The 17,315-nt window shown below is 41.7% G+C and overlaps 2 protein-coding genes across 2 annotated transcripts; one reads left to right on the top strand and one right to left on the bottom strand.

Moving 5' to 3' along the window:
- Nucleotides 1-692: 692 nt before the first annotated feature.
- On the bottom strand, nucleotides 693-13,143 carry arhgap1 (Rho GTPase activating protein 1). Its single transcript, XM_040181618.2, has 13 exons — nucleotides 12,983-13,143; nucleotides 11,025-11,231; nucleotides 10,678-10,776; nucleotides 10,472-10,559; nucleotides 9,743-9,874; nucleotides 9,088-9,174; nucleotides 7,371-7,469; nucleotides 6,422-6,529; nucleotides 5,835-5,911; nucleotides 5,670-5,747; nucleotides 4,882-5,010; nucleotides 4,543-4,646; nucleotides 693-4,280 (listed from the first exon to the last, which is right to left on the bottom strand). The coding sequence occupies exons 2-13, from the start codon at nucleotides 11,146-11,148 to the stop codon at nucleotides 4,113-4,115; spliced, it is 1,293 nt and encodes a 430-aa protein (XP_040037552.1). The 5' UTR covers nucleotides 11,149-11,231; nucleotides 12,983-13,143; the 3' UTR covers nucleotides 693-4,112.
- Nucleotides 13,144-14,518: 1,375 nt separating this feature from the next.
- Nucleotides 14,519-16,490, top strand: arl6ip6 (ADP-ribosylation factor-like 6 interacting protein 6). The gene is made up of 4 exons (XM_040181657.2): nucleotides 14,519-15,047; nucleotides 15,411-15,446; nucleotides 15,733-15,850; nucleotides 15,972-16,490. Exons 1-4 carry the CDS (start codon nucleotides 14,906-14,908, stop codon nucleotides 16,063-16,065), a joined length of 390 nt encoding a protein of 129 aa, XP_040037591.1. The 5' UTR covers nucleotides 14,519-14,905; the 3' UTR covers nucleotides 16,066-16,490.
- The last annotated feature ends 825 nt before the right edge of the window (nucleotides 16,491-17,315 follow it).

The following is a 17,315-nucleotide window of genomic DNA, read 5'->3' as shown; positions in this document are numbered from 1 at the left end:
CAGTCATGTTAACGTTCGACAACACTAATTAGCTAGCTAGCTAAGCTTGTCGAGCTACAAGATTAAAGTGAATAAGAAGTTTCAAATATTTCACGGAATTTACTTCGCTGTCAAGTCTTACAACAATTACAATCAATTATGTTTCACTTACAATTGAAGCGGAGCGCCGTCTTTACCAGACGCCATTGACTGCCGTCGCATGGCCTGCGCAACTTACGCAGCGCTGGCAATCTGGTGGGGAGTGCAGGGAGGAGATGATGTGATCGATTGAGAATGAGGGCGATATCTGATTGGCTAGATAGGTCCATGTTGAAAAAAGTGCATTTGTAGATTTACTCTGTAAGACAAGTCTCAAAAACGTTTTGTTTGCATTTATAAATCGAATATACTTGTGAAATGTTCTGTGCGCATTTGTGAATTTTCTCTTATTGAGACTGATCTGACCCCATAGATTCATGTTACACCTGAAATAATTTATATTGATTTATTTTCCTGATTAACTTTTCACTTATCCTGTATCCTGAGTTGGTGAGATTGCATGTTTTATCTGGAGAGTACAAACCTCATTGTGACCTTCCTTTCCCTCTGTACTTGCATCAAAATAACCGGTTTGCTTCGACATTATTATAAGATTTTAAATCAGCTATATTTGTGTGTGAATGTCATGCTAGTATTGCAACATGCAAATATGCTTTTATTTGCCATTCTTTATTGTTTCCACAGACATTAGTTTGACGTTCTAATCAATACATAAGACTAACATCCACAATATCAAAAGTAATGGAGAAAAAAAAGAAATATCAAGTATCAAATCAGCCAAGAAAAAAAAATATTTCTCCAAGAGAAACATTTTTTACTGTCACCATGACAACCATTACAGTACAAAGATCCATAGTTTAAGGAGCTGTAATTGATAAGCAGAGTTGAGGAGAAACAGTGTCATACAATTTAATAAACAAATTTTACATTTATTTCTGTATTTATTTTTATACAGAAATAAAAAAATATGTAATGAGATTGTAAAGCCTAAAACATCCTGGTTGTACAATGATGATAATAATTCAAAGTGGTATTAGAATCTAAATATTTAGTTGACTGGATACATAGTAGAAATATTTGCAACATTACCATCAAAGTACACAAATAATTACTTCAATCGTAAATCTTACTTTGTATATCATTTCAAAATTGCATTTCATGTATGACGATCAATCCTCTTCAGAATATTTTGTATTTGAGGTTGTTTCTCGAGCCTTGTGATCATCCATTACGGTATGAGCTGTGTGAGCTCTTTTGTGTTCAGTACCAGAACCCTTTGAGGCAAACCCCTCAACTTCTATGAATTCACCTCACATCGTTAATCTATGGCAGAATGGCACACTAGCACTTTGATTGCTAATTACACAATCACTGGGGAGAGACAGATAAGGCACATTCACATTCACGTACACACACACACACACACACACACACCAGTTGTCCAATGGAAAAATGTGTAACCCTAAATTTGTGTTGATTCATCTTCATTTTGTTTTAAAATAGTTTCTTTCTTTTTTTTTTACATACAATATATATTTATATATGAACTGACAGGAGCCCTAGTTACACACACCTACACACACACACACACACACACTGGTAGCATGCCAATTACCACGGGATCAACAGGTCGGTACAAGAGGTTAACATCGGAGATTGATTTTTTTAGTTTTTAGCTTCAGTCAAACGAAATATCTTTTGGTGCTTTTCAGTTACATCATATTAAGTATCATAGGAAACATTACAACACTAAAAAGTACTTTGGCCATTCATAAAACTAAATAGCATAGTTTGGCCAGGAGTCTTTACATGGATGACTGCATGACTACAGAAAGAAGACACAAATGATCAAGGTCACAAAAGGTCAAACTGCTGACTCAATGTTGTTCCTGTGACTTGCATCCAAAGTAATTTACAGTACAACACCGAGCAGCTCATCTATGAATCTTATTGATTTGACACAGAATGCTGAAATTGTGGGAAAAGTTCTTTAAATTCAAGGCTTGGGGATCTGAATGAAGGCAAAATTACCTTGAGGATGCATCAGAGTGCAGACAGTGATGGTTGTAGAAATACCATTTGGCTTTGGAAGTACACAAAAGTACCAGGCAATGCAGGAAAGAGTCAATTCCATTTAAACAACTCTTCTGCAGCCAAACTGAAACCCTTGGATGCTCTAGATAGGGGTCACTCATAGTTGGACTAATCCGGTCCGGAACCAGACGCATTGTATCTAGACTATCTAGACAACCGATTGATAATTGAGAAGTATTACATTTTAAAAGGTGCACCTCTTTAACCCGTGCAGCTTTTCAGCCTTTACAGAACTTATTTAGCGGCCCAGGTACATCTTCTCACGTGATGCTGCTCAGGCAATGAAATGCGTGTATTACAATGATTTTCGCCCACGACTCTAGTGAGATAAACACGGGTCAGAGAAGGAGGCACAAGAGTCACACAAGGTTCTCCAAAAGGAGGAATGAGGTCATAGGGACCAGAACCTTTCACCAGTAATAGAACCAGAATGTCTCATATAGATAGGTGAATATTAAAGGAGATAATGTGAAGTTTCACTCAAGAGACAAAGAAAACTTCAAGCAAACATACATATGGAATAAAGGCACAGAAAATACTTAACGTAAGAACTCAAGCCTAACATATGAATTCACTGAGTAACAGAGGACATCGGGGATTTTAATAACCACTGATAAAGTGATTGCACACATTTATCTTTTTAGAAGGTGAGAATAATATAATATACTGGCCTTTTTTGATTGATATCCCTTTACACCTGAATGAACTGAATATAAAGTTGCAGATCAGTTTGTTTTTCTAAAATGAAGTACAATTTTTTTTATCCGGTCCTAATGTTACTTGAAATAATACCGATAATAATAGTAACGATGAGAACCTGTTTTATCTCTATTATATATGGAAAAAGACATACCCTGATTAATACCAACTACAAAAAAATCAGCAGATTGCTACAGCTCCGCTTTCAGCAAATTCAAATGGATTTAAGGATGGATTTTTAGTTTGGCCATTTATTTTTTTCCATTGTAGCACTGCTGCTCTATGCCGGTAGTGAATTAAAGTGCTTAAAGTTGTCCTAGGGAACAACATGAAAAACAAAACACAAGTCAACGACAGACAAAAATAAAATTCTGTTTTTTATGTAAAGCGTAAGTGGTGGACAGCAGAGCCATCTTCCCCTGGTCTTTGTTCCGATGTTACTCAACAACTCCGCGACCATCTCTCTCTTTCATAATAGAGGGACATGATCTATGCGTATTATTGATGGAGTGCCATCGCACGGCTTTCCATGTGACAGCTGGAGGCCAGTTCACTGACACTTGATGGAGACAACAGAGACAGTCTGAATACAGAGATGACTGATCTGAAGCAAACTGCTGTTAGTTAGAAATCAATGTAATGAGATATTAACACATGCATCAAGGAATTGTGTTGGACATGATGATGGATGTGGTGAAAGACACACTCCCTGATTATGTGACACCTTTATTTGTCCTCTGAACTGTATCACATGTGACAAAGTGACGTCAGCTTGGCTGGGAGACTGCAAATATATAATAGGAGCCCTTAACTACAAGTCTGGATCCACCAGGCAGCTCAAATTACGCTGCATTGTGGGACTTGTAGGAACTAGTGCGTCAGGACATCGACATAGCAACCAGTGGTTTAATTCTGACCACATTATTTTTTTCAGGGTCTCGTGAGAGATAAAATGCTGAGACAAAATCCAGGAGTGACTCTTTCACCTCATGTCAGCTAGTTTTCTGTTTATGAGACTGATTAATGTGAATGAGAAGGACAAAAAGCAACAACAAAAGCAGAAAAAATGCACCAAAGTGACCTCTGGCTGCAGTCTAACCTGTATCTGTTACACCCACATGCCTGCAATTACGAAGATAGGAGGACCAGCAGATAGCAGCAGGCTAGGACACCGTGATACCCTGCTCATGGGCCAATGGGAATGTGATACTGAATGAAATATAGCTGATCCACTGCATATTTTTAACGTGTATAGTGGTGCTGACTGGGGAGAGGAAGATTTAGGTAAAGACCAGATGCTGCTGGTCAAGCAGGGTTCTGGTAAAGTTGTTGATTGGGCCAATGGCGCTGAGGGACATGGCGTTGTCCCGCCCCCAGAGCAGATTAGGACCAAACACCACGGCCAGGTTACTGTTGGTCATCTTGTTCACTTCACTGTTGGCAGATACCTAAACGCACACACACACACACACACACACACAAAAATATGCTTGGCGAATTGGTCAAGAGGGACAATCACATGTAGTTGGGAAAGAATCCGGTCATTTTTTCCAAATATATATAACATTTTTCTGAAGAAAAAAAAAAGATTGATTATTCTTTTCTGGGCCCGGTAACCAAATGGCCCACGGAGTGGTCCGAGGTGCTTTCGGACCACTGGGTTAAGGGGTTAGGATCTGTACCTGTGGGTTGGGAGGTTAGGTTTTGTACCTGTGCCAGGAATGTGATGAGGAATCGAAGTGCTTCATAGTTCTCCTCTGGCAGCGACTCCACCAGCGTCTTCATCAGGGACTCCTGGTTGTCACTGGAAACAGCTGGAAGACGACAACACACAGACGCCAGGTGACCCAGAGCTTGTTGAGGAGGTTAAATGTGTCTGTTAGTAAGCAAGGGTCGCTAATTAGCTTTAGTTTCCCGTTAGCTCCCGCTAACTCAAAGTAAGAATCAGAGAGGACTTCCAAACAGAAGCAGGTTGGCTCATGTGTTTCCCCTACCATTATATCAGCGGGGCCCCGCCCCCCCATTCTAGTGAGATGTGTCTTAACATACCGCTGAAGTTGATGATGTCGTTGTAGAGCTGGTAGGTGAGCAGAGGCTCAGGTAGTTCCCTCAGGAAAGTCTTCAGAATCACAGCAGCCAGGTGTATGTCTTCCATTTCTCTGAAATCTACCGCCTCACCTAACAAACACACATACACACAAGAAGATCCATCACTGGCATTCCACCAAGACATTGTGTTCCATGAAAGGTCCTTCTAGGGGCCTGAATGTGCGGGTGTGCGCATCGGCTATTCTGCATGACTGAAAAAAAAAAACATTTTCATGTTTCAGTTCTAAAACTGAAACGCCAAACTCAAGACTTCATATCAACAGTCCACAAACTCAAATCCAATGAGTGATGTCACGATGAGTCAGACTATGACTTGTTTAACAAGCACAGCATTGTGTGTGATGTGTCCTGCTTAGAGGCAAAGGAACCACTTCGACTGGAAGGAACGTGTGTTTGTGTGTCTCATTCATTTACCGTACCTGTGTCTCTTTTTATTGATATTCTGATTGAGATGTCATTATTCAGTAACCCAGAACATGATTATGGGCTTCATTAGGCTCTATGCTACTGGAGCTCGGCGACCGGGCACCAATATTGTTCGACGCACGCTCTCTGTCTGCTCAACTGTGTGAGCGCCTCCATAATATTATGCTAAGCGAAACACAAATTTCTCTCACATTCTTACTACTTACTTACCAGTCCGCCGACCGTTTACCATCATAAAACTGCTCAGACAGGAAGTCATGAGACTGCTAAATCGGAGTAAAAAGTCGGAGCACTGGTCCTACCAGAGTTGTATCTGAGCTGGACCTGCTTCACCAGAGTCACATTAGCAGACCGTCTGAAGATCCCTTCAATCTCCAAACCTGAGAGAGACACACAGAGGACCCTCTTACCAATAGAACAATTGCGTTACAGCACCAGCACGAGTTGCTTTCATCGCCAGCTGTTACCTTGCTCTGACAGGAAGCTGATGGTGTCTCTCATCACCACGGGAATAGCATCTCCATCTGGACTCCTCTGTCTCAGCCTGGCAAACACATACTCAAATGCTTTACTTTACTAAAAGAACCTGAGTGAAGTAAAAGTAGGTTACTATTATCATTAATGCACTAAAAGTAAAAATCTTAGAAATAGTAAAAGTCAAGCTGTCAGTTATTTAATTTCAAATATAATGTCTCTGGATTAATATCAATGTTGCAATAATGTGAATGTTGCATTTCATTGCAGTATGAGCTCATGGGTGTCCTAATTTTAACATGCTTATTATGCACAGTTAAGTCTACATCAATTCATTTTGCAAAACATCGTCATGTGTTTCTTTGTAGCATCTCTGTTCTGTGTGAACCACAAATTGCCGGAAAGAAGGCCAAAGAAAGAAATATAAAACTGAAAAGGCTCCCGAACAAATATGACCAATTACCCTGAAATCTAGTAAAGAGAACAAAATAAAGCATTAAGGGAAATGTTCAAGAGTACCCTAAGTGTGTACTTGAGTAAGTGTAGTGACCAATCAAACAGCAGGGATCAGGTGACTCACATTAGAAGAGGCACTCCAAACACCTGCCCGGGGAGGGGGGGGCTGAGAAGAGGAGATACAAGGGGCTGTGCGCTCGGCTTAAGAGATGCTCTCAGCTTGTTGTCGTACCTGACACAGACAGAGAACATCAGCTGACTGCAATATTGTCATTGGATCGAAGGATTCACAGAATGAACAAAGACTGTCTGACCAAGAGATTTCACTACACAACAGTAACTTGTAGTGTAACAAGACAACATTGTGGACATGGTAACAGTGATTGTAGTATAACAGGACAGATGGTGGACATGGTAACAGTGATTGTAGTGTAACAGGACAGATGGTGGACATGGTAACAGTGATTGTAGTGTAACAGGACAGATGGTGGACATGGTAACAGTGATTGTAGTGTAACAGGACACAAAGGTGGACATGGTAACAGTGATTGTAGTGTAACAGGACACAAAGGTGGACATGGTAACAGTGATTGTAGTGTAACAGGACACAAAGGTGGACATGGTAACAGTGATTGTTGTATAACAGGACAGATGGTGGACATGGTAACAGTGATTGTAGTGTAACAGGACAGATGGTGGACATGGTAACAGTGATTGTAGTGTAACAGGACAGAAGGTGGACATGGTAACAGTGATTGTAGTGTAACAGGACACAAAGGTGGACATGGTAACAGTGATTGTTGTGTAACAAGACAACATTGTGGACATGGTAACAGTGATTGTAGTATAACAGGACAGATGGTGGACATGGTAACAGTGATTGTAGTGTAACAGGACAGATGGTGGACATGGTAACAGTGATTGTAGTGTAACAGGACAGAAGGTGGACATGGTAACAGTGATTGTAGTGTAACAGGACACAAAGGTGGACATAGCAACAGTGACTGTAACACAAACACCTGCAGTAGGAAGCATAAAATACCAAAGTGGACATGTGGAACATAAGCTCTTACGCTTTGACACGGGCAGGAATGATCAGCTGCTCACATTTCACCACGTCCTCCAGCTCACTCAGATAGTTCACATAGTTGATTTTCCTGCCAAACTTAAAACTAGAGAGAGAGAGAGAGAGAGAGAGAGAGATTGTTCTAAACATGTTCCTGTTTCACGTCACAAACGACGCAGTAGCGCCGAGGGTGAAAAGTGGTCGGTGGAAGGTTCCCTTCTTAGAACGGCTATCAAAACATTGGCCAAATGACCCGTTTCAGGCTTTATGAGCAAATACAGAATCCCTTTGTGTTTAAGACCTGCGCTACTAAGTTGCTGTGTTTAGCCAGATTCTAAATAAAGTTAGCAAAAAACATTTACGGCAAACCCACGGTCATGAAGATACTCATTTAACGTTACATGGAATTTGCATGCCGCAAAATACCCAACTAATACGTTAATGAGTTAGTTACATTAATTAATACATTACTTAATACCCAACTGAGATCGGCTTGTGCCTGAAAAAGGATCCACCGGAACCTGCCGTTCTGAAATGGAACCTGACACCTTTTTCGCATACAGCTTCACTCAAACAATGGTCCTTTTACCAAATGTTGCTTTTTAAAAGTTAATGACAAAATGTGGGTATGTTTCATGAGAGGTTATTATTGAAGCCTCAACAGGACACTGAATGAGCTACATTTCCTATGATCATTTCGCCCTGCATGTGTTTTACAAAACAACAAGCAACAATGCAGAAGTCTGAATGTGAAGCATACTCATTAGCTCTACCTATGACACTTGGTCATGAAAACACACGTATCAGTTCTGTTGTAGTTTTCTAGAGCTGCCACTAGAGGTCACTGGAGCTACGTCCTAGTGATGTCAATGTTGCATCAATAAAGTTGCTTCATATTTCTCTGAAGCAACAGAAACTGAAATATCACACCACTGTACTTTATGGATGTACAGAAAGACCATGATTTAATCAGGTTTTTCTAGTATACTTTCATTGCATCCGTTGCTGAGAGTAAAACCATGCTGGTGATTGTTGAACAGCAAGGTTCCTCCTCAGAAGAATATAAAGCATAGCATTATATTTTATTTTATTCCTCGTGCACTGCCTTGTCGTCCATTGTCGTACTGTCTGCTGTTACGCACCAACCGCCAAGTCAAATTCCTTGTATGTCTGACATATTATGGCAATAAATGTTTCCTGATTCCAAAAGAAGCACGTGGAGGACTAATTTGACCGCTTGTAAGACAGCATCTTCAAAACTATTGTGTGCAGCACTTGCGACCGAGTGGTCGACCGAGTGGTCGCAAGTCCACAATGAAAGATGTAAAGACCTTTCACAATTTACCAAAGCTACCCAGATAATTGCCAAATGCACGCAGAACAGTGTTTAGATTTCTATTTTTGTTTTGATCCTATCAATACTAGTAGACATTAATCAATGTGTGTAACAGTTGGTGTTTGGTCAGATTTATAAAAAACAGTCTTCCCCAAAACCCATCTGTGGCTCTCCATATAAGTGTTACGCCACTTTCATCAAAAGTAAGTTGACCTTATATTTGAGATGAACAGGTGACATGGTGGGGGGAGAAGCTGCTTAACCTCATCCTGCTACATTTAGTAATAGTGGTCTGAGAACATCCCCAGTATGAACAGCGATGCTCTACATACTTGTTCAACGTGTGAAAATGTACACATATAACCACTTCATTTGACATAAAAAGAACCTGATGATTGGTTTGAAGAGGATCAGCAGAGTCTTGATGAACATGGTCGGATGGACGATATACAGAGCCTTGATGTTCTTCTTGTACCTGAAGGAGGAAATTCACTTTAAAACTACCTTTACGACAAATAATTTCCCTTAATTGCCATTCACACGTAACGTGATACTCATTACCGGCAAACATGTACAGTAGAATGATACCAGACATTTGCATTGACCTAAAACATCACACAACAAGAACTGACATTCCTGGTCGTATCATGACTTTGAGTCACCGATCTCGAATTACCACAAAACAAAGGGAGCAATTCAAAGATATTTGACATGATTTCATTACTTGTCTTCCATCAATACAAATGACCATTTCATTGATTTGGGGTATTGGGATATTCATTTAAGCATAGCCTGCTTTATGGTCTACCCTTGTGTTCAAAGAATCATAATTCACCGAAAAATCTATGCTGCCAAGTACAAGCATGAACATACATTTCAGTTCACAGCTCATTTTTACGATCAAACTCTTTCATAGAGCCATTTGCACTTGTCTGTGTGCTGCCATGAAAATAGGGCTTATAGTGTTTACAGATGATATTCTGTCAGGCTTCAACGATTGATCATATCCTATACATGAAGTTGAATTGAATTGATGAGCTTACTTTCTGTCAAACTCTCTGTATGCGTCTCGTAGCCAGCTGAGAGAGGGTTTGTTTTCAGCGGTCAGCCCGTGGTGGAAATAGATCAGCGTGTAGTCACTTTCCACATACTGATCCAGGGTTCCTTTAAGATACCTGTAAGAAATACAACAAAGTAATTGCCATTTAAACAGATTGGTGAGTCGATCACCTGGAATTGTTATCCTGGTCCTTACCCAAGGAAATTCCTCTATACCCACCTACCTCATGCTTCAGCAGTTATTGATTGATTGTTATTCTTTTCAAAGTGTGATGTGACCACAAAATCACTGGTGATTCCAACCAGGGACCTTTCCTGTATGAAACCTACCGATCACTACTCAGATGTCTCACTAGAGTCAAAAAGAGAGCAATCGCCATGATCTTATGTGAGAGTTGACTTGTAAGTTGTTTAAAATGAGAGCATATTCATCAGACGGATGTTTCAGGAATTCCATCTGATATCTTCTAAGATTTTGGACTTTACTGGTGCTCCTGCAAAAGGACTAGTGCCTGTAAATCCAAAATGTTTCTAACCTCCTTTTTGGCTCCAAACTGGTTGTCTAGTCCGAAAGCAGGACTTTCAAAATCCTCATTGTTTTAAGATTACTTGTTGCCAACCAAAGAGCCATCAATACATAAGCAGGGACATGGAAACAGTACACAATATATATATCAAGGCAATCCAGATATATTTAGTTTATTAGTTCTTACATGAGCAGCTTGTGATGATCCAGTTGGTGGTGTGGTGGCATCCTGCATGCGTTAAACACGATCACCTTCCTGCCAAAGTTATCATCACCTATAGATACACAGAGAAACGATTTACACAACCTTTCACTGCCACTGTGTTACACATTGTTAAAAACACATGAAGAAGTACCTAAGATACGTGTGTGTGTGGGGGGGGGGTGACTGACCTGCCACTTCAATGATCTGATGCCGGGCGATGTCATAGTAGGGATGGTCCCACGGGAGGTGGGGGGAGTCAGCGTCAAAGCGCTGGGAGACGTCCTTCTCTGAAACACAAGTTTAGCACTTCTTCACTTTGTTTAGTTAAGTTATCAAAAGGAGCAAGGTTTAACATTTAGGGGCATCTAGTGGGGAGGTTCACTGGGGTTTCATGCAGTTTAAATGGTTCTGCATCTAAAGAGGGTTAAGGTTTGGAGTTGACCTTTGGTCCTATGGGTTAGGGTTGAGGACCTTTTGAGGGAGTCCTATGGGTTTGACTTGAAGTTAAGGAATGCCACTCGGTTAGATCTCCCACCTGACTTGCTGAGAGTAGACTCATCAGCGGACCACTGCTGGTCCTCCAACGTGGTAAGCTTCAGCTGTCCCAGCTGTGCAGTCGCAGGGTCTTCACCCAACTCCACCAGCAGCTCTGAAGACATGACGCTCAGTGCAGAAGGACGCTACAGCACCAACTCACTCTGTACAGTGATGCTAGGTCGTCCACAGAGTAGCAGCCCGAGTCCTGCAGGGGAGAGAGACACCCAAGCTGAGGTACATGAAGACCTCTTAGCTCAGCGTGTTAGGGGCCAAGGGGACAACGTGCAGGTTCCTGTGGGTTGCTGCACCAGAGTGTCTTTGTGGTTGTTTTTATAGCATTATGGACTTGTTTGATATGGTTCTCGTAGACAGAAGTAACCAACCGATACTACCTGTAGACTAACAATGGTGGATGTAAAATAAAGTCAAAACACAACAATGAGCCAAATCCTCAACTGAATCCACAAAAGAGACAATGTTTAGCTCCTGCTCACACTCATTCACTTCCTTGTTTTAAATTATATATGGACATTTTCCACAGAATCACAACCGAATCCTTCTGAATTGCGGCTGTATTATTAGTATAGGTAATGGTAAGGATCCCTTTTTCTACAGATTTATTAAAGTTTAATTATCAAAGATTTAACCCTAAACTCTCTTCTATTGTTGTTCCTTCATCCTGTCCGACATACCAGCCATTAAGAAGAGGCAGGGACATGTTACAGAGCAAACTCATCATCATTTCATTTGAGTCACAGCTGTTCGTCTTTCCCTTGTCATCAGATTCAGTTTCTAAATAACTGCCAAAACATTAGAGCTGTATACAGTACGTAAAGCAGGGGATATATGTTTTCATTACATACGGGACGTGCAACATACATGACGAATAAAATGTTCAAATGCGCAACTGAACCGTCTTGTGCACCACGAGCTATTGACAAGAAGCAGAAACAGGGAAACACATGATTTTACATTTCAGCACCAGCAAAAACCAAACAGGAGAAATATCATTTTTAATCTTAAAATCTGCATGCTGCTTCATCTAGTTATCTTTACACGGGTAGGAATTCTGCTTCAAATTATAATTCAGCTGCTCTCATGTGCTAAATGATTCCATTGCTTGGAGGATAATCGCAGCTGGAAGGCAGAATGTGCACTGTGCTGTGATGACGTGATGGTGTTCTTCATTTGAATGCCGGGCGTTGGGTAACCCAAAAGAGACAGAAGCGTAGTCATCAGGCTACATCACGGTTCAGGAGCAAAGAATCTAAAGGTTCTGTGATCGAGCGTGCAGAGGGGGGGGGGAGATCTCAACCGTTAGCAAACAGTTGGCCCGTTTCTCAGAGGGTGGGGAGCTGAGATCTGGCCTTGACTGGTAAGGTCGTTGTCACATCACTTTTACTATTGACAATGACAACTACATCAAACGGTCTCATCACTATTGTTTTCAGTGTCATTTATCCCATTTCATGACCTCATAGATGTAAAGACACGTTTCACACACTACTACGCACTGTGTAATTCTGACATAACCTTCTCTTTAGGCACCATGTTATACCTTTGTCTCTACAACAAACGTGTCCATAACACATCCGTACAGTGGAGCAAACCAGCTAACGTTGGCTGTTGATGCGTCTGCTGATAAAGCAACCAGTGAGCCGTCACGTGACTGGTTTCAGAGCAGTTCCGCGGGCTACCTTAGCAACGTTAAGCTAAACCCATTAGCGCGCTTCGTTAGCTGCAGCTACATGTCTCATCACGTACTGATACACACGTTAACGGGACCGGTTCCTACTCGTTGTACAGCCAGAACTGACCAGGACTGACCAAAGCACAACCAACCCATTTCCCCGATGTAACGTTAGCACGAGCTGTTCGACGGCGGCCGCCCCGCGAGTCCCTTTATTGTGAAGGGGTGACGACAACATCAACAACAACATGTGTTTTCCTCGTTACCGTGGTGGTGAAGGCGATGCGTCTTCCTCCGGGGGGCTCGAATGGTGTCTGAAGGAACCGAACACCTCGTCGCTGCTGTTGACATCAACGATCTGTTCCAACACCTTTTCCGGCCGGTTATTTTCAAAATAAACTTCTGCATTCATCTGTTTCCTTGTTTTGTGTGATCTTGATATTATTTGTGGTTTCATCTCTTCCCTTTCTTTTACACGGAACACTGCTACTTGGCGGGCCTCTATTATATTTCCCCAGGTTTGAGCAAAGCAGGTACAATAAACATAGGGAAATGTGGACGAACAGACTAAACGTAAAGGTGCCATTAATTGTAAAACGACCACTTGAAGGGATTTCATTATCATTTATTACTTTTGTTCATAAAGCACAATTTATTCATAACATACGAAGCACAAAAACATAGAGAGACATATGTATCTCAAATGATTGGTTCCATTTTAGTTTAGGGTAACTCTTTAGTTTGTTACCGTGAGTTGGGGGTTAACGTCCATAATCAAGCATTCATATATAATATAATGTAATATATTCAAAGCAGCCTCGTGGCTTTCTAAGTTGCTTTCTGGTGGAGTTGACTGTTGAAAATGAAAAGAAGAAAGTTTGTAATGTACGTTTCTGTTGAACGTGGACGTTTCTTCATTTATTCAAAGCCAGTGACAAAGTAGAATAAGCCACATGCAGAGCATGAGTGTTATATGCATCTAGAAACGTATAATATTGAGCAAAAAGAGCCAGGTCGTCTCTGTGGTGGATTATCAAATTACTTTCACCCAGAAGGCAGATGATCATGTTCTATTTAAAACCATCAAAAAGTGTGCGCTTTATTTTGTCATGTTATTGATTCAACCTTGTGACGTTTGATTTTTATTTCAACACAAACTGTGTAATTTTCATAACCATAACCGAGTACCTTTTGTTGCTTAAACCTGACACATGGATTCACAACATAATGACGTGTGATTGTGTGTTTCTTTAAGCACTATTTGTCCCATGAGAGAAAGTTTCGACATTGACTTCTGCTCTGCTGCAGAAGTGTTGTGACACTTTGTGTCCTACTCACTTGACACCTTATGCTACCGCTTAACCAAGGCCGTAACCATCCATCCTTTGGGGGGGGTTGTGTTCCTCTCAATAAAAAAAATACCTATCTGCCCCCCCCCCCCATATACAGCAGAAAATATGTAAAATATATGTTTCCTTCCTCTTATGAAGCATCTTTGACCATAATACTTAACATTTGTGAAAATATCATAGCAGTTAGCTTAATGTAAACAACACGTTGCTCTGCAAACAGCTTACCAAGAGTGTAGTTGACCTAAACAGTTTACACACTGAAAAAGCAGTCGGCATAAATGAGGTTTGTGGAGAGGAGATTATCTGTTTGACAAGTGGTTCAGTGTGTGCTGTCCTCTGAAGCATCACTACTCCCTGCTGGTCATAGCATTAAAGTTTCAAACATCTTTAAAGTGTTAAAGTTTCGTTGCTGAACAGAGGATGTCACAGAGTTTCTGTGATATTTCGGTCGAGAGAACCAGTGGTGCTGCTGACTTCCGGGTTTGGCTGATATCCGTCATCCCTCCACAAGACCCGGGACGACCTTAATCTTCAGTAGAACAGATCATCGTTTGGTAGTGTGTGTGTGTGTGTGTGTGTGTGTGTGTGTGTGTGTGTGTGTGTGTGTGTGTGTGTGTGTGTGTGTGTGTGTGTGTGTGTGTGTGTGTGTGTGTGTGTGTGTGTGTGTGTGTGTGTGTGGATTGAGGTCTCCCTCCATTCGTGTTATCGTGGATACGTGACGTGTCGTTCTAGGAGGGGGATCCTTACACGGTGACGTCTACTCTCGGTGTCCCGCCGCGGAAGTGAAAGGTTCCAGAATACACCGCGGTCCCAGTAGAAAGCCCCCGAGGGAGCAGCATGTCGGGACACCCGCCCGGGACCTCGGTCCCCCGTGACGGGCGCAGGCCGTGGTCGGGGGTCGCGCTGTCGGTGCTGGGCTCGGCCTTGGTCGTTGTCGCTGGAGGTTTTTTCTGCGCGCTCGTCTACCCGATCCTCAGAGGTAACGTGGGCCATAAAGGTTTCATTTAGCAGTAGTAGGAAAGGGGATCAGTGATCCGTTTTCTATGTGGGTGTGATATGTGTTTGTGAACATGTTAGCCCGTGACATTGATGACGTAACGTTGATGGTCCACAGGGACAGTTTACCGTGATTTATGACGCATCGGGAACTCAGACAGTGCGCTACTAATAATAAGACCTTACATTACCAGGATGCATGAAAGTTGAAACATAAGCATGCATGGAGACATATGGTACTTTAGTCCATGTGCACTAACTGGGCCACACTATAGGAAGTAATGAAATAACAGGAATCCAATGGGTTGGAATCAAACCACATGTTGTAATAAATGCACTGTTTCAGAGCTGAAGGCGGATTGGACTGAAGACAGAATGCTGGGTGAGTATTAATATTTGTTTATTTAGTCCTAGAGTCACATCTCCTTATCTTTATGTACATTACTATTATTGTTATAATCATTAGGTGATGCTGAGTGAGTATTAATATCTGTGTGTCTAGTCCCAGAGGAAATGCTCCTTCTCTTCTTTATGTACATCATTATTATTATCATTATTTAATAATGAAGGACGTTAGGAGAGTATTCGGGTTAGGATGGAAGGTCTCTGATACCTCTGTCGGGCTTCAAGCCTTTGTTATTAATGTGTGTGTGTGTGTGTGTGTGCAGGTTTCTGGAGTATCCTGGCGCTGTCGCTGTTAGTGGGATGTATCTGCTGTGTCCTCTCATGTACCCTCACATGCCTTGACTCGTATCCGACCACCACGGTCACACCAGCCCACTTGAGGTAAGACACTGGTACAGCAGGCTACATATGACCCATCAGGCAGTACAGTACTCCAGGCGGAACCTTTAATGTGTTAATGCAGTAAGTGTGTGTGTGTGTGTGTGTGTGTGTGTTCTTCTAGAGCTCTATCGGACCAGGACGTCCACCTGGGTTATGGGGTTGCCGTTGTTAATGGCCTCATGGCGATGCTCACTGTCATCTGGAGCCTCACCTGACCGTCAGGAGAAGGGCTCATGTGCTTAGTCAGGTATCTGATACTTGGCAGCGATCAACATATGTTGCTGTGATCTTATTAATTATCATAAAAGTCTTTATGGGATTGTATCCAGTGCTCCTGTGTGCAAGAGCGCTGGCCACACAGGTTCTACCAACACTTCGCTATGTTCACACTACAAGCAACAGAACTGGCTGAAACTAAAGCATTTGATTGGATGGGGCTTCCCCACGTTACACAGCAACGTGCTTCTGTTTACTTCTCCAGAGAGTATCAAACTATATGCAAAAGAATGTTGTGAAGGTCCTCTTCCAACGTTGCATCCATTTATGCTCTAAGAAGTCTTCTGGTTGAGGTGATAATAAATTTGCAGTTTGGTACATGTTTGCACCATTTATTTTTGGAAATAAAGTGTTATAGATATCAGACAAGTCTGGGTGTGTATTTATTATGTGGTATGTACTTAACAGTCACAATAAAGCATTCTTTAATTGAGATTTTCTCCAAGCCCAACAGAAGGTAAATACTGTTCACTCCCGTTCCCTTTTGTTGCTTTTTGTTAACAAACAAGCGCCTCTCTGTCTAAAACACCAGTCCAAGCCATAACATGAGCTGTATTAAACTCTTACTTACTTTATTTTATGTCCACACAAAAGACAGATAACTGTCCCAAAAGGGACTCAAACGCAAAACAAGGTAAGTGGGAACATAAGCCAGCTATACAACAACAAATTTAAATCCCAACGTTGTACAACTTAAAAGCCACGGTGACATGAAACTGTTCACAGCCCAAAGATGTTGTGTCTCGCGGCAGGAGGCCACACTGCGCCTCGAGTGATGTCACTGCCGCTGCAGAAGAATGGGCTGGTGGTTATGTTGTATGATGGTCCTTGCGTAGTCTAATCCATCGATACTTGTCATATATCGATACTTGTATGTTATGACTGAGCCAAGCCTCGTATGGTTTCTCTGTGACGAGCCAAAGATGATGTCCACTGTGCCCCTCACAGTATAAAGACAGCAAGGCGGAGACACTGCTGAGCCACATGGGTGCTACAGTCTGCTGCGTCCACATTGAGACATTTTAAAATAGATATCACATAAACCAAACTTCAAACGTGTATTATTAATGTATAAACATATGAGTATAACCACACGTGGTTCATATATTAATGGATTCCAGATGATTAATCCTGAGCATGTTGATTATTCTCAACGACGACAGTTCAACATTTGAGTGAATTTGAGAGA

Source organism: Gasterosteus aculeatus, chromosome 1 (genome assembly GCF_964276395.1).
Source record: "Gasterosteus aculeatus chromosome 1, fGasAcu3.hap1.1, whole genome shotgun sequence".
NCBI classification, from domain to species: domain Eukaryota; kingdom Metazoa; phylum Chordata; class Actinopteri; order Perciformes; family Gasterosteidae; genus Gasterosteus; species Gasterosteus aculeatus.
This window is presented reverse-complemented; position numbering and strand designations above follow the sequence as displayed.

Bases quoted from the DNA above. Each gene is read 5' to 3' on its own strand.
- arhgap1 (XM_040181618.2), bottom strand. From the start codon at position 11,148: ATGTCTTCAGAGCTGCTGGTGGAGTTGGGTGAAGACCCTGCGACTGCA. The intron at 10,560-10,677 runs GTCAGTCACCCC...GTGTATCTATAG, and splicing joins TCAGATCATTGAAGTGGCAG to GTGATGATAACTTTGGCAGG. The intron at 5,011-5,669 runs GTAGGACCAGTG...TGTGTTTGTTAG, and splicing joins CCAGCTCAGATACAACTCTG to GTGAGGCGGTAGATTTCAGA.
- arl6ip6 (XM_040181657.2), top strand. From the start codon at position 14,906: ATGTCGGGACACCCGCCCGGGACCTCGGTCCCCCGTGACGGGCGCAGG. The intron at 15,447-15,732 runs GTGAGTATTAAT...GTGTGTGTGCAG, and splicing joins GACTGAAGACAGAATGCTGG to GTTTCTGGAGTATCCTGGCG. The intron at 15,851-15,971 runs GTAAGACACTGG...GTGTTCTTCTAG, and splicing joins GTCACACCAGCCCACTTGAG to AGCTCTATCGGACCAGGACG.